This window comes from Rhododendron vialii, chromosome 10a, assembly GCF_030253575.1.
Source record: "Rhododendron vialii isolate Sample 1 chromosome 10a, ASM3025357v1".
Taxonomy (NCBI): domain Eukaryota; kingdom Viridiplantae; phylum Streptophyta; class Magnoliopsida; order Ericales; family Ericaceae; genus Rhododendron; species Rhododendron vialii.
In genome coordinates, this window is record NC_080566.1 from 33,672,103 (window position 1) to 33,689,876 (window position 17,774).

Consider the following 17,774-nt stretch of genomic DNA (forward strand, 5'->3'; position numbering starts at 1 on the left):
CCATCGACACTTTATTGCAATAATTTGAATCGTTCATTTTGTAGTGCCCACATAGTAGTATATATTTGCAAAAAATCAGCTTGATCCAACATCAATAGGTATATCAAAAATTAAATTTTGATTTATAAAATCGATAGCCTAAATCATTTTAACAGAATCCAGGCTATCGATTTTATAAATCAAAATTTAATTTTTGATATACCTATTGATGTTGGATCAAGCTGATTTTTTGCAAATATATACTACTCTACGGATCCTACAAAATGAACAATTAGATTATTGAAATAAAGTGTCGATGGGCCCACACATGGCGGATGTTTACACCTCAACCGTAAACAAGTTTATCTCTTTTTGAATAGCTATTTTGGTCCAACATTTGCACCATGTTTTGGGATTTTGGGATTCTCACTTTGCGTGCGGTCTCCAATAAATTTTCTTTTAATTATTACTTTCATTTCTTTATTTATCTCTCTTCACTTGTTACTCAATATTCCAAAACGAACAAGATCTTTGAGACGTTAGTGCATTTGCCTTAACTCGGTAAAAGGTCTCAGCGTGTCATGTCAAGTATCTCGGTGGAAACCGACTCAAAAGTTCGCAAAATGTTCTTTGCTTGTGTAAAAGCAATTTTTTTTTTTTTTTACACCTATCCTGGTCAATCTAAGCAAACATCGCTTAATTTTGAGAGACCAATCTCTTCGCTCACTTGAAGGGGTCCTAATTAATTTCTTTATTTATAGTAGATTCGGGTCAAGTTTTTTAGATTAGTCACCCGTCTCAATGAGAGAAACAGCAAAAGTGTAAAAACAGTGACAGATATTGAAGAAAGTTTATTAAAGACGAAAAAAGTTTGAAAAAGTTAGTACCCTTGCGTCATATAATATAATTTTTTTTCAACTTTGATTTATATTTTTATACTTTTCGATTCCCTCGTTGGGACGAAACTGCATGAATTGGTTCCAAAAGAGTTGAAAACACCTAAGAGGATTCTAATGTGAGGGTTTAAGAGGGATCAAACTCCTAAAGTCTCGGTTCTTGACCACTAGACCAATCTCTTTGGGTTATCGTAAAAGCAATTGCACTACTTGATTTTTTTAGTTTATATTTATTTATAAAAATAAAAATTGTTCTTTGCAAATCTTGATTAAGATTAGTAAATTCCAAATGGTCCAAACCCTATCCCACGACGGAGTATTCAAAGTTAGTGTGGTCCACAGGTGGAAATCAAACTAACGGTGAGTTCGGATGAATTTCTTTGTGTCTTTTTCCACACGTTTTTTCTCTCTGATCTTTATAAAATTCGGGTCAAATTTTCACATCGCATTCTTTGTTTCGACGAGAGAAATCGAAAAAAGTATAAAAACATAAACCCAAGTTGAAAAAGAAAATGTTTTTTTTTTTGGGGTCATATTATGTGATTTTTTTTTCTTCAAGGTTTATATTTTTATACTATTTCGATTTCTTGTTGAGACGAAAAACATGATATAATGATACTCGGTATAACAATTTGACCTGAATCCAGAAATCACATAAAAATGGTCCAGACTCACCTTAATTAGTGGTGGAAAAATCTCCTGGAGCATTAATCCCACAAGCACTTGACATATTTTCTTAGGTAATGTGCTTCGCTTTTTGTTCGATTGCAATGTGAATTTATAATATTTTCCTTCAAAGTATGAAAGCATATACAAATGAAAGGTTAATGTTGTAAATTGACATATAAAATGACAAAAAAGGAGTGTGTTTAGCTGATAAAAAAAAAAAACGACTGTGTGTATAAAGAAATGGAGTATCAAAATGACTACGAGTACCTTTTTTTTATATTTCATAATTGTCCGTTAGATTTTGCTCTTTAAAATCGCCAGACACGCATTTAAGTGGGTTAAGCATGTATGGATGACCCTATTCTATCCTTCCAAATGTCGAGCTTTTGCCCTCATTCTAAGCTTACAATATTGCTGATCTGAATAATTTATTTTCTAAATTTTGGAAATAAGATCCATGGGAAAAAGTAAAACTTGATTGAATTTCGATAGGACCATGGACAAACTTTATAAACTAATTTTTTATAAAATTATATACACACCCGATCTATCTCATAAAGCAAAATATAAGTTGTTCATGTATTTAGCGATATCCACACAAACTAATATTTACAACTCTTGAGAGTGACGAAAATATGAAAATCTAGACCGATATTAGAAATAGGGGGATTTTGATGAACTCGATTTTAAAAGGAATTTTTCCTCCAACGCACACTCTAAAAACTCTTGTCAAGTTAAAGAATTGTGAACATATATTTTTTTTAAATTGTGTACTTTGGCGAATATAAAATTGCTATCCTGCTCATATACCCAGGCTCAAGCACGAGAGCCCCTTTTCCCATTACTAATATAAAGAAGAAAAAAAAAAAAAACATTGAATATCTCTATTAGTTATTTAAGCAGATATGATACTGGTACAACAAGTGATGTACAAACAGTGAGTACAACGCACTTTTGGGTCCGTCTCGGGTCCAACGAAGATAATCGAAACCGCTCATTTTGTTCAAAATATTTTGTTTAGGGTCCCCGTAAAAAATCAGATCTATTCGATATCGTTAAGGGCGTTTACGAAACGTTCAATTTTGTTTCAGAATTTAGGCTAGCAAATATAGACATTTCATAAACACCCTTAATGATATCGGATGAAGCTAATTTTTTGCGAGAACCCTAAACAAAATATTTTAAACAACATGAGAGATTTCGATTATCTTTGTTGGACCTGAGACGGGCCCAAAAGTGTGTTGTACACGCTGTTTGTACAAAACTTGCTGTACCAGTAACACGGTTATTGAGGTAATTTTTTACAAAGACCATAAATGAAGTATTTTGAACAAAATGAGCGACTCTGATAATCTTTGCGAAACTCGAGACGGGCACAAAAGTGGTCCGTGCGCGATTGTTGTATAGCATTTGCCGTACCTGTAGCAGCGTTCATGTGAAAATATCTACTCTCTCCGTCCATTTTTTAGTGTTATGTTTTGTAACTTCAACTTATTAAGAAAATATCGTCATTACACCTTTCACATCGAACTTTTACCTTAATTTTTCCTTTTCCTACTTATCCTCTATGGAGATATCGTCGTTACAATTTTACTCACTAACTTTTCAAAATGAAATCTACTACTTTAGGGATAAAATGAAAAATGTACTAATTTTTATTCACTGACTTTACAAAATAAATACTTATTAAAGGACAGCCGAAAATAAAATTCTCAACTTTAAAAAAGGTACTGAGGGAGTAAAATTTAGATAATGTCTGTGATCATATATGGTACAGATTTGGAAGATTAATGAAAAAAAAAGGACATTCCCCTCTGAATACGGGAAAAGATACTCCGTATATGATCTATAGAGCATGTACATCAAGCATGGCAAAACTACCCACCTAAAAAGGTACTTTCTGTGTTTTCCCGATTCCTTTTCTCCTTCAACATGCACCAAGACTCTCTATCACCTTCTCTCTATCCATCAACTATTCATAAAATATATATGGTGAGAGAGAGAAATCAAACCCAGATGAGGGAGGAGAGAGAAAAAAGCAATACTTTATTGGATACTTTGTAAATAGTAGCTCGGGAAAAGGGGCGCGGGGCTCTGCTGCCCACCCTGAGCAGCAGCCCCAAACCACGCTCACACATGGCACCGTTTTACATACGGCACCGTTTTATGAAAGGAAAAAAAAACAAACTCCTCTGCTTGTAATTTTATGGAGCAGAAACGTGATTATGAGAGCTCTAGAGTTAAAATTTAATTATGTCTCTTTAGAATAATATGATCAGAATAATAAGATCTTCACGTCAATTCAAACGGATTGAAAATTGGGCACTTAATTTTTTAATCATATTTTTTAATATATAAATGGTCTAAAAAAATTAAGTGTGCCACTTTTTAATTCGTTTGAACAAGTAAGAATATCTTATTATTCTAATCATATTATTCTAAAGCATCTTCTAATCATATTATTTTAAAGCATCATAATTAATTTTTGTCTCTAGGACTCTCATAATTAAGTATCTGCTCTTTATTTAGGATCCTGTAGATTAGAAACGTGATTATAAGAGTCCTATAGACAAAAGTTAATTATATCTCTTTAGAATAATATGATTAGAATAATAAGATTTTCGTACTTATTCAAACGAAAACGAATTAAAAAGTGGCATACTTAATTTTTTAGACCGTTTATATATTAAAAAATATGATTAAAAATTTAAGTGTTCCAATTTTCAATCCGTTTGAATTGACGTGAAGATCTTATTATTCTGATCATATTATTCTAAAGAGACATAATTAAATTTTAACTCTATGATTCTCATAATCACGTTTCTGCTCCATAGGATTGCAAACGGAAAAATTTGTTTTCTTTTCCTTTCATAAAACGGTGCCGTGTGTGAGTGTGAGTTAGGGCTGCTGCCCACCATGGGCAGCAGAGCCCCCGCGTCCCGGGAAAAGTAGAGAGGTTTTTTCGTTGAGGTAGAATACCTTTTTTTTACCTAAGCTGATGTACCCTGTTTTGGGGATATTATAACTAGGTAAAATAGCTACAAATGTCCATTTGGTTATTTTTGTGTATATGCTCTAGCATTTAAATTATTCTCACAAATTGATAATTGTTATTATTATCTTTGAGAAAAGACATGTATTACATATATTTTAAAAGGCATTAAACGAATATTGCACTAGATTTAGGTGAAAAATGCAAATTATTTGATTCCAAAATTAAAATAAAATAAAATTTATGCCGTAAAAAATATTAAAATAACGTTGTCAGAGTTCACTCAAACGCATATCCCAAAATCATTTTTTTACATGAACAAAAAAGACTCCACGTTCTGACTTTTTTATTTTTTAATTATAAAAGCATTGGATAATGTTTGCATTCCGGATTCTAGAACGACACAGAACAAAAAACAATAATCAATATGGTAATCGACTGGTGAGACTGTTCAATAGTTCGGGAGCACGATCACGTGATCTCCGAATTAATTTAGAACCACACATATTTTGTGGAGTCCACGACTAACATATGGGCCTTGCATTTAGCGGTTCTGGAATACCCCGGGAGCATCGATAGTGGTTCTGGAATGTTCCGAAACACCATGTGGTGATGCTCCCCGAATACTTACTAGATCGACTGTCGCTTTGCTTCCCCACCAAGTCTGCCAAATTTCCCATTCCCTCCCCCTCCTCTCTCTCTCTCTCTCTCTCTCTCACTCCACTCCACTCTCTCTCCTCCCCTCCTTCCACACTCTCTCCGTACTAATCTCTCCCTAGGGTTTCACAATTTCTACATCCACTCCCTACGATGAACGACCACCGTCCGATCAAGAGCCGCTCCACCAACCCCCGCCGCGACGCCGCCCCGTCGAACCACCGTCCCTACCACGACGACGAGTGGAAACCCCCCAACCACCAACCCCGCGACCGCCCTCCCGGCCCAACGCTATCATCCCAAAGGCCCGGGCCGCCCCTCTTCACCGTCGAGCTTCGCTGCCGCACCCGAAACTTCCCCAAATCGGACCTCGACGACGTCGTTTCCCACCACGCCCCCAAGGTTCACAGCCTCAACGCCCCCTCCTCCGGCCCCCTAGCCCTCTCCCTCCACTTCCGCTACTGGACCGACGCGCTCGAAGCCACCGTCGATCTCTGGGAAACCAAACTCCGCGGGGCCCACTCCTTCACCCCGCGCCTCTTGCCTAGTCGGTGCGACATGAACCGGCTCACTGACCGGCTCATGATTCTCTTCACCGAGCACGTCGAGGGATTACTCCACGGGGATCTCGTTCAGAACTGGGAGAGAAAGCTAGGGTGTAAATTGAACGAGATCTCGCATGTTAAGCGTTCTCTAGGAAAGCATAACAGGATCGTTGTCTACGAGGAGCTTATGAGGAAGAAATCGGAGAAGGAATCGGAGAAGGGGCTGATAGAGAAGAGGATCAACGAGTTTAAGGCCGCGATGGAGTGTGTTCTAGGTTTTCTTGATGGGAGGTTGTCGGTTGATGATTTTAAGGTGCTTAGGTTGAGTTTGCCCTTCGATTGGGACCGGCTTCATTGCTTGATCAAGAGGGAGTGCCGGCGGCTGGAGGACAGGCTGCCGATTTATGCCTTTCGCGGGGAGATACTGAGAGAAATCTACAACCAACAGGTGAGTTTCTCTCTTTGTGGTTAAACTTGACTTTTTGAGTTTTTTTGTTGTTGATGTTTGTGTCTATCGGTACGAACTGAATGATTGAGTGTTTTGTTGGCTTGCATGTTAAAGGTCTATGGTTTCCAATTTGAATTAAATGTTAATTTGGCAAAGGACGTTGTTCGCCTAATCTAATGGGGACGATTTGTACACCCCACATGGTAAATTAAGAAGTTTAAAAAATTGGTATTGGGTGTATTATGTGAATTTTATAAGCCTAGAGTTTTGTTGATAGGTCCACTACGGAGATTTCATAAGCCCACAATTTTGGTGATAGGTCCACTATAGAGATTTCATAAGCCCACAAGTCCACTAAGCTAAACCCTAGGGTACCCTATGAAAGTGTCTAAAACCCTAAACTCTATGAAAGTGCCTAAACTACTAAAACCCTATGATAGGACATTGCACTCTAAATCCTTGTGAAAGTGCCTAAACCCTAGGGTACCCTACCCTAGGGAGTGGACTAGGCTTATTATGAACTTTGTAAATTGGACTTGACACTTACAAAACTAATAGGTGGACTTGTGTAAGTTAGAAAATTATATTTACAAAGCAAAATGTACCCTACCAAAATACTTGAAAATGTAGTAATTTTCAATACTATGATCAGGTCGGTGGACACTACCAAATACTTGGTGGCGTCACCCTGGCTTGCGCGAATCAGCAGCTCTGATGATCACAACAATGTTCTCACTTCTCAGTTTGAAATTCTTGATGTTCTTTGGTTTTCACACTTGGATGGCACTTAAAATACTTCATGGTAGAAGCTTGAGGAGTTTGGTCAAACAAATTTCAGCTATGTTTATCTCTTTTTTCTTCCCCCTCCTTCAAGTTTAAATTAGTATTTGTTTTTGTCCCTTAAGATTTAGTGCAACTAATGGTCTGTTTATAACCCTTTCTCTAGTAGTCATTTCTAACTGTGGTGCCAAATGGCACCATATGGCCTGGAAAGTTCTTCTTGGAGATGCTTTCCACATCAGGTGTCCTTTCTGGATTCGACTTTGGTAGGCTACATAAGCCCATATGCTGCAGTATTACTTTTCAGTTTTCAGATGTATAATTTATGGTTCCCCTCATCTCATTGGTCATCTTCCGGATGCTTACTTTCTGTGTTCAACATCTCATGCAACTTGCTTAAATTGCTTGGCTTTCCTTCGCTTATTTTCGTAGATTGCATATTCTCGTAGGCGAGAAAATAGGATCTTACTCCTTCCTTCCCTTATTGTTTTTTTTTTTTTTGGATAAGCTTTAAAATTTTGGATAAGCCCTGCCCTTATTGTTTGTCAATCTTTCCAATTTAGGATGTCCCTCATGCATGTCCACTTTGGAAAGTTAAAAGATCAAAGCTTTATTTTATGAATCTATAGGTCAGGGAATTTGAAAATTGGAGATAGATTGACAATGTTGGGATTTAGGCTAACTTCCGCTAAGGGTTTTTTGGGCCTTTTCTTGTTCTGTCCTTGTTCAAATTTTTTTTTTTTTTTGCATTTTTTAGTTTTGATTATTAATTCGTGATGCAGCAGATACCAGAAAACAGCAAGAAACTGATGTAAAACTAAAGATAGAACGTAAAATAGAGAAGACTCGAGGGTTTCAACCCAAGAATTGTCTCTACAATCTGAGATTCTGTAATTGAGAGGTAAAAAAACTGGCTGCAAAAGCTTACAAAAGTGTATTTATACTAGGGTTATAGTAGCCCTAGCATCCTAGCCCTTGATTACAAAACAAACCCTTCAATCCTAGCCTTCCAAAATAATTAAAAAGTCACATGCCAGTCACATGACTTTAAATAGACTAGGAACTTAACTTATGTCTATAAGACTAACATAAGACATAGAACAACTCAAATCTCTAAAAGATAAACTGAAAATTAATCTAATCAAGACTCAAATAAAGTGACCTAGCCGGCCCACTTGGCCTTGATAAGCGTGACGTATGCTCCTGCAACAATTCGTCTCGTTAAGACAAATAGGAAAAGTAAAATTTTTCGATTTGTCTTGATGAGACGAATCAATAATGCGCAAGAGTTGGGCACAAAACTAACAAACGCAAAAAAAAATTTGAATGAGGACAAAACAAGAAAAAAGCCCAAAAATCTTAGCGGAACTTAGCCTCAATGCTTTTTGTTTTTCGTGGAGTGCATATGCATGTCCCCCTTAATCCTTGCATGTCCTGTATTTTGCATTGGTTCATGCTTTCACTGTTTTGTATGGTTAACGGCTGCTTCCTGCCTTGTTCCCTCCCTGTAGGCCTGTGAGTTTTCTTTCTTCTTCTATTTAAATTTGGTGTTTTGAGTCTTATGGGTTGTTCTTCTGCTGAAATCTGTTAGTGTTATCTATCTATCTATATATTTGGCAGGTTGGTGAGTATACGAGTTGTTTATCTGCACGGGTAATATATATATTTGCCATTTCTTTTTGTAACTGCAATTTGAACAGGTAATGGTATTGATCGGAGAGACTGGTTCAGGGAAGAGTACACAGTTGGTTCAGTTTCTTGCTGACTCAGTAGTAGCCGGTAACGGTTCCATTATATGCACTCAGCCCCGCAAAATTGCTGCTATCTCATTGGCTCAAAGAGTTCAAGAGGAAAGCTGTGGGTGCTACCAAGATAATTCGATCGTATCCTTTCCATCCTATATACCTGCTCAGCAGTTCAATTCCAAGGTAATATATATGACGGACCACTGCTTATTGCAGCACTTCATGAAAGATAAGAATTTATCTGGAATATCGTGCATCATTGTTGATGAGGCACACGAAAGAAGCTTAAACACTGATCTCCTTTTAACCTTGTTAAAAAACTTACTTCGTCATAGGCATGATTTGAGGCTTATCATAATGTCTGCAACAGCTGATGCAAACCAGCTTGCAGAGTACTTTTTTGGTTGTGGAACTTTTCATGTGGAGGGGAGAAACTTTCCAGTTGATATCACATATGTCCCTTGTGCATCTGAGCATGCTTCAGATTCTGCTAGTATTGCTTCATATGCTTCTGATGTTGTGAGGATGGTTGCTGAGATCCATAGAACAGAAAAAGATGGGACGATTCTTGCTTTCTTAACTTCTCAGATGGAAGTAGAATGGGCTTGTGAAAAGTTCAAATCTCAGATGGAAGTAGAATGGAATTGTGAAAAGTTCAAATTTCCCTCTGCAGTTGCGTTACCTTTTCATGGAAAGCTTTCTTATGAAGATCAACATCGTATCTTTCTGGACTATCCTGGTAAAAGAAAAGTTATATTTGCCACAAATGTCGCTGAAACGTCATTGACAATAGAAGGGGTGAAGTATGTGGTGGACTCTGGTATGGTGAAAGAGAGTAGGTTTGAACCTGGCTCTGGTATGAATGTCCTCAAGGTTTGCTGGATTAGTCAGAGCTCTGCAAATCAACGAGCTGGTCGTGCTGGGAGAACTGAACCGGGAAGGTGTTATAGACTTTATTCCGAAAGTGATTTTCAATTGATGCCACCTCATCTGGAACCTGAGATTCGTAGGGTTCATCTTGGTGTGGCAGTTTTAAGGATTCTTGCTTTGGGCACAACTGATGTACAGAGTTTTGATTTTATTGATGCTCCTAATGCAATAGCTATTGACATGGCTATTAGAAATCTTATCCAGTTAGGAGCTGTTTTATTGAAGAATGATGTTTTGAAATTAACAACGGACGGGCTGAAATTGGTTAGATTGGGCATTGAACCTCGGTTGGGAAAATTAATTGTTGAATGCTTCGAGCACCGCTTGGGTAAAGAGGGTCTTGTTCTGGCTGCGGTTATGGCAAATGCCAGTAGCATATTTTGCAGAGTGGGTAATGAGGAAGATAAGGTTAAATCTGATCACATTAAGGTGCAATTTTGCCATCCCAATGGTGACCTTTTCACTTTGCTCTCTGTTTATAAGGAATGGGAGGGTGTGCCTCAAGAAAAGAAGAATACGTGGTGCTGGGAGAATAGCATCAATGCCAAATCCATGCGGAGATGCCAAGACACTGTCTGTGAATTGGAAACTTGTCTTCAGCATGAGCTTAATCTTATTATTCCAAGTTACTGGCGTTGGAATCCACAGGTGTCTTCTGAGCAGGATAAGTATTTGAAAAATGCTATACTCTCTTCACTTTCAGAGAATGTGGCTATGTATGCCGGTTATGATCAACTTGGATATGAGGTCGCATTGACTGGAAAGCATGTTCGGTTACATCCTTCATGTTCATTGCTAATCTTTGGTCAAAGGCCCAGTTGGGTGGTTTTTGGGGATATTCTCTCTATATCCAATCAATACTTGGTCACCGTAACTGCTGTTGATTATGAGTATTTGCCTACCCTTTACCCTCCTCTCTTTGACGTCTCCAAGATGGAGAGTCAGAAGCTGCAAGTGAGGGTTTTGACCGGTTTTGGGTGTAAATTACTAAAAAACTTCTGCCGGAAGGTCAACAATTATGTTTCGCATGTAAGAACAGTTTGTATGGATGAACGGATTGGTATCGAAGCTAGTTTTGACCGGAATGAGATCCAATTATTTGCCTCTTCACGTGACATGGACACGGTTAGTAGCCTTTTAAATGAGGTTTTGGATTATGAAAGAAAATGGTTACAGAATGAGTGCATGGAGAAATACTTGTATCACGGCGGACCTGGTCTATCACCTCCTGTAGCTTTGTTTGGAGCTGGTGCGGAGATAAGGCATCTGGAGCTTGAAAAGAGATGTTTGACTGTTGATGTGTTTCATTCAGATGTGAATACTGTAGATGATAAGGAGCTTTTGTCGTTTTTGGAAAGAAATGCCTTGAGTAGTATTTGTGCTGTCCAGAAATTCTCCGGTATTGGAAAGGATGGTGATGAGAAGGAAAAATGGGGGAGGGTAACGTTTATTACACCGGAAGCTGCTACAAAAGCTTCTGAGTTCAGTCCAATTGAATTTAACGGATCCTTGGTAAGGATAATTCCTTCACGGAGCAACTTTGGGGGGGATCATAAAATGTTTTCGTCTGCAGCTGTTAGAGCAAAGGTTTCTTGGCCACGTAAGTTAAGCAAGGGGCTTGGATTTGTAAGATGTAACAGATATGATGTTGCTCGCGTGGTTGATGATCTTTCTAACTTGTTAGTTGGAGAAAAGTTTGTCAGCTGTGAACCTGGCGCAAAGTTCCCAGACAGTGTTATGATTACTGGACTCGATAGAGGACTCTCTGAAGCTGAAATTTCGGATGTACTAAGGTCTGCGACGGATAGGAGAATCTTGGGCTTTTCCTTGTTAAGAGGAGAAGCTGTGGAAAATCCCCCATGTAGTGCTTGTGAAGAAGCTCTTCTGAGAGAGCTCTCTCCCTTCATGCCTAAAAGGAACCCCCATGGTAATGGTGTACGAGTCCAGGTATTCCAACCAGAACCTAAGGTTCCTTTCATGACAGCCGAGATCATGTTTGACGGAAGTCTACATTTGGAGGCAGCAAAAGCTTTGGAGCAAATTGAAGGGAAAGTATTGCCTGGATGTTTTCCATGGCAGAAGATCAAGTGCCAGCAGTTGTTTCACAGCTCTGTATCATGCCCTGCACCTGCCTATTTGGTTATCAAGGATCAACTGGATTTTCTCCTTGCCAGTTTCAAGCGACGAAAGGGTATCTTTGATTTTCTTTTGTTTGTATATGACTTTAAGTTGGGGTAGTAATTTTTGCACTCCGCTTTCAATTTACTTTTATTTTGAAAAAGTGGATATAATAAAGGAGACTGGATATAAAAAAGCAGGGTGTGAAAGTCACTCTCAAGTTTAATTTGGCTTTGGGCTATGTATTCTTTCTGAAGATGCAAGTAGTGCTGTTTCTAGCTTATGGTGGAAGATGGAATCGAGCCGCTTTCACAAGCTGCCTGCACAGTATGGGAAACCAATTTGTCAATCTCCCACTTTTGGGGTTTGAGTTGGTTTCCACTTGCTTCCGTGCATTTAATTTTTGATCTTTTGATTGCCGACTAAATGTCTCACCTGGATATGTTTGCTTTCTCATGTAACGTGTTTATGGTTGTGTTTTCTCTGAAATCTGGTGAGCTTAGGTTCCTTACCTTGCTATTCGTAACTTCGACGTATATGCCAAATGTTGTGATATAATAGAATTCTTCATCAAAGATCGAAGTGCACTCCCCAATCTCCATAATATGTGTGTTCCTGAAACCGGTGGATATTTGGAGGTCGACTGACCCTCTAATTTGTTGTCTTCACGTTCATCTTCAAATGTTAAATGGTTTGAAGTACACAGGATGGGTTGGAATATCTGTGCTTTTTTCCCTTTAGTCATAAAAGGACTCCGTTCCTCATCTTTTGCTTACTGTTGCTTTTCTAGTAGCATATCTTTATGTTGTTTGATATTATGATATCGGGTCGAGAAGGTGTTGAGTGGAGATAAATTCAGAAAAGGGAAAAGAAGTTTATTTGGGAGTTTAGTATAACAATTTAATTGTTTGTTACTTTCCTTCTTGTTTACCTTCTATTTAGTTTCCTATTTCATTTTCTTATTTCACTAGACGGCACTGGTGGATCTACATATGGTTGAGGGAGATTTTGTATAGTGGTGCATAATTGAAATTGAATGTCAAGACTATGCTATGTGTATGCTTTCTGTTTTTCTTCTTCTAGTAATTTATGTCGTACGTTTTTTTTTTTTTTTACGTCTAGCTCTTTCATTTATGTAAAAGGAAGTGTAAATTCTTTTTGCAGGTGCCGAATGCTATCTCCACAAGAACGAGAATGGGTCCTATCGTGTAAAAATTTTCGCCAATGCTACAAAAACAGTGGCAGAGTTAAGAAGACCTCTGGAGCAGCTCATGGGAGGAAAAACCATAGAGCAACCAAGCCTCACTCCTCCAATCCTTCATCAATTATTCTCAAGAGACGGCATAATTCTTATGAAATCAATTCAGCGCGAAACTGGAACATACATTCTCTTTGGCCGACACGCCCTTACCGTGAGGATCTTTGGTTCTTTGAAAAATGTTGATTTGGCGGAGCATAGATTAGTTAAGTCTCTTGTAAACTTACATGAAAGCAAGCAACTCGAAATCCATCTCCGCGGTGGGGCCATGCCTCCTGACCTAATGAAGGAGGTGGTTAAGAAGTTTGGTCCAGACCTTCATGGTCTCAAAGAAAAGTTTCCCGACGCGGAATTCAGTCTCAACTCCCACCGTCATGTTATTGCGATTAGTGGTGGCAAAGAAGTAAAGCAAAAGGTGGAAGATGCAGTTAATGAAATTGCCCAGATGTGTAGTGCTGTCCCTTTTCCTTCTGCTCAGGGGGTTCAGAATGGTAGTGGCGATGGGTGTCCAATTTGCTTGTGTGAAGTGGAGGAGGGTTACCGCCTCGAAAGCTGTGGTCACTTGTTCTGCTGCCAATGCCTGGTGGAGCAGTGCGAGTCTGCCATCAAAAGCCAGGACAGCTTCCCTATCCGGTGCGCCCGTGAGGGTTGTGGGGCTCATGTCTTGCTCACCGACTTGCGTTATCTATTATCGAGCGAGAAGTTGGAGGAACTCTTCCGGGCTTCTCTGGGGGCATATGTGGCGTTGAGTGAGGGGAATCTTCGGTTTTGCCCCTCGCCTGACTGTCCATCTGTTTATCAGGTTGCGGGGCCTGGTGCAGAAGGAAAGCCGTTTGTATGCGGGGCGTGTTATGTGGAGACGTGTACGCGGTGTCACATGGAGTACCACCCGTTTGTGTCATGCGAGAAGTACAGGGAGTTCAAGGAGGATCCGGATTCGTCGCTCAAGGAGTGGTGCAAGGGGAAAGAAGAGCATGTGAAGCAGTGCCCTGTGTGTGGGTACACGATTGAAAAGATTGAAGGGTGCAACCACATTGAGTGTAGGTGCGGGAAGCATATTTGCTGGGTTTGTTTGGAATTCTTCGGTACAAGTGACGATTGCTACGTGCATTTGAGGTCTATACACCAGGCCATAATCTAAACCTCCGGAACCAGACTTGTGTCGAGAAATATGTGTTAATATTCCAACTTTAACCTACATAGATGGTATATATATGTTTCCAAGAATCCTAAGCGTGTGATAGACTATGCACATGCAACCTGTAAAAGCTTGGTAGAGGTAGTTTCTGTACATATGGGTAGGGTGCAGTTGGATAATCTGTTTTAGCAGGCTTACTTCGATGTGGGAGTGCCAGTGGATAATTTTACCAGTAATTTAGGGTTCATATGCTGTGAAATCCATTTGTTATTGAACCTCTCAGCAACTGACTTGCGTGTAGAAATGCGTTTATATGCCATCTTAGTTGGTGTGTTATTTTAGCTTTAAGCTACGGTTTATTTGCCATCTGTTTGGTGACCCTGGTTAATCATCTGTTTTATATTCACTTAATTGTAGCTAAGTTGTTGCTGTAAAATCAACAAACTATATTAGATGTACACTAGTGAGTGATCAGGAAATTGTTTGAGAGGGTGGCTGAAGTGGAGGATAGCCTAAGATGTTGATAGAAGAGAGGGAATGGCCCGGGTTGTCTCTGCTCTCATTTTTGGTTATAGGCACTTGTTATCTTGTGATGGCCGTAGGTGGCTACAGGGATGAAGGGAAGTTATTAGAGAGCCACCAGATTTAGGAATGGCCGTAGGTGGCTATGGGGTTGAAGGGAAGTTATCGGAGAGCCACCAGATATGGCCAGAGACAGGGAGGTCGTTGGTGGATGGTTGCCCGATGTGATAGACAAGAGGATAGTGGCTTGGGATGGTTGGTGGTGACCCGATGACGGTGGAGGAAGGGGAGAGAAAGAAAAACAATTTTTAAATATAATGTGAATCGCTTTTCAGAAATAAAATTAATGCAAAATCATGTTTCTTCTATTTGCAAATTTTTTGAACATCTTGGATTGAGATTTTTTCGTTTCTTCAGATTTTTACAAGTCGTTCTAATGAATACATAAATTACCAAACACAGGAAGGCCAAGAATTTGGGCAAGTGGGCTAATCAGAACCTACTAGTGATAGAATTTGCCTGCAATACCAGACTTGCCAGTAAGGGGGAGCATAAGCAAAGTTCAGTTGTTGAAAGCAGATTATGGGCTAACTAGCACCAACGGGTTTCGTCTCGAGCGCAATCGAGACCTAGCCCTTGAAGTCATAATGAGATTAAAATAGCCAGCCCGTATATAGCTTCATTCCGACTTTACTTAGGCTTCCTGCTAGGCTGCTAGTGGGCAGTGGAATTGGGCCTCCAGAATTAGTCGAGAATCAGTCGAGGTGCACGCTTGGAAAATTGAATTATCAAAAAAATTTGTTCTGGACGTACATCTTATGCTAGCTTCACTATTTTGTTTCCAAAGGAATGTTGTTACGTTGCCAGAAGCCAAGCCATTGATCTTGTCGATCCACCGCATTTCCTTTGTCCAGGAGATGCATAAGAGAGCCAGAGCAGTTTTAGGACCGATCCACCGCATTTCCTTTGTCCAGGAGATGCATAAGAGAGCCAGAGCAGTTCTCTCCTAAAATCCATCGCTACTCCTTTCCTCCGCCGAGAAAGGTTCCTCCCTAAGCACATAGACGTTGACTACCACTTTCTTCACAATTTTACAAGTCATAGCAATGAAAATACATAAAATTACCATACGTTGGCCTTCCTTTTGTGTCTACGGATGGCCTTCCTTTTGTGTCTACGGATGAACATTCGATGTGGCACTATAGGGAGGCAGGATTCTCTATGCCGTAAACCCTTATATCTTTGTATTGAAAGATTTTTTGACCGTTGAATTTTGTAACATAAAAAAATCACACAATCTAACTGTTAGAATATTTTTCGGCACAGAAGCACATGAATTTTCGAAACAGAGGAGATCGGACCCACCTCAGGGCCTGGTCTTGACATAGAAACTAAAGCAAATAAAAAAGATTATATCTACAGCCATATGCAAATCCCACACCAACAACTCCCAAACAAACAACCCAACCCACAATCCACCCCCCCATTCCCCCACCACCACCGTCACAATCTCCTTCCTCACAAAAAACCCCCTCGTCTTTCTTTTTTTCCCTTTCCACCCCCACCAATTCAAACTCAAGCAATTTCACCCATTGCCTGTACGCGAACAACTTCAACGAATCCTCCATCAAAGCATTCCGAAGAAAATCCCTCTCCTTCGCCAAACCCGCCGCCTTCTTCTCCGACTCCCTCGCTCGCTTCTGCGACAATCTCAATGCCTTCAATAGCTCCAATTTCTCGTTCCCAATTCCATTAATCTCGTCGCTTTCTTCTTCTGCATCGGCCACTGCTACGTTGTTGAAAATCCGATTCATCGACGTTAAGACTGATTTATCGGGTCCGGTGAAGATCTTGGACGGTGGAGGGAGGTCACAGTTTTGCATTAGGTCGAGTCCGGATTTCGTGTTTGGGTTAGGGTTTTTGGATGCCCATTTGGCCATTGTTGGCGTGCGTGACCGAGGTTACCCGACCAGGTGTTTGATAGAAGTACTCAGAGAATTGGGTATCCCAGTTTTGGAAGAAAAACGATGGATTTTACCCCTCCAGGTGTTTGATAGAATTTCTTAGAGAATTGGGTATCTGAATTTTGGGAGAAAACCCAGGTTAAGGAGTGGAAGGAAAAATGGAGTTTACCCCCTCCTAGGTGTTTGATAAAAGTCCTCGTAGAATTGGGTATCAGAATTTTGGGAGAAAAACCCCTCTAGGAGTTTGATAGAAGTATTCAGAGAATTGGGTATTTGAATTTTGGAAGAAACAAACTAGGGGTTGAGGGGAGGAAGGAAAAGGAGTTTTGGTTTTGTTTGGGGGTGGGTAGTTGGGGGAATATTGAAGGAGGTGGAGTGATGGCGCAAGAAACGGGGGACATGGGTTGGATTGTGCTTGTCAGTTGCGGTATGGGTGGTTGAATGGTGGTTTTTGGGTAAAGGGAGGAAATTCTTTTCTTGCGTGCACAGTTTATACAAGTTGGAGCCGTCAACGTTGTAAATCTCTTTGCGCCCCACACAACCCCCCCCACCCCCCCCCCCCCCCCCCCCCCCCCGACACACCCCCCCGCCCGACCCCACCTCCCAGACCAAACTACCCTCGGCAATAATTCAACACTCTCAACCCACGGCATTTTTTTATTTTTTATTTATTTACTTAATAATTTTTATATCTTTTTATATCTTTTGATATTTTTATTTATTTAATATTATTTAAGTGTTCCAATTTTTAATCCGGTTGAATCGATGCAAAGATTTTTTTTTTTTTTATCATTTTGTCTTCAATGATCATAATGAATTTTTGGCTCGAAGGCCTTTCAACAAGTACCGTAAGACTTATTATTTAGTTTCAGGTCTCTCTTAGGGTGCTCATTGAAAGGCCTTAAAGCCAAAAATTCATTACGACCATTTAAGATGAAATGATAAGAAAAATAAGATATTCGCACTGGTTCAAACAAATTAAAAATCGAAACACTTATTTTTTTACTCTTTATATGTATTTTTAAATTATTTAATATTATACCTGGCAATAATTCAATCCACGGCATTTTCTTATTTCTTATTTATTTACTTAATAACTTTTATATCTTTTTTCATTTTTATTTAGTTAGTAT

General features: G+C 39.5%; 1 protein-coding gene across 1 annotated transcript; it reads left to right on the top strand.

Moving 5' to 3' along the window:
- Positions 1-5,193: 5,193 nt before the first annotated feature.
- LOC131302364 (ATP-dependent RNA helicase DEAH11, chloroplastic-like) lies at positions 5,194-14,521 on the top strand. The gene is made up of 3 exons (XM_058328931.1): positions 5,194-6,186; positions 8,667-11,832; positions 12,924-14,521. The coding sequence occupies exons 1-3, from the start codon at positions 5,347-5,349 to the stop codon at positions 14,156-14,158; spliced, it is 5,241 nt and encodes a 1,746-aa protein (XP_058184914.1). The 5' UTR covers positions 5,194-5,346; the 3' UTR covers positions 14,159-14,521.
- The last annotated feature ends 3,253 nt before the right edge of the window (positions 14,522-17,774 follow it).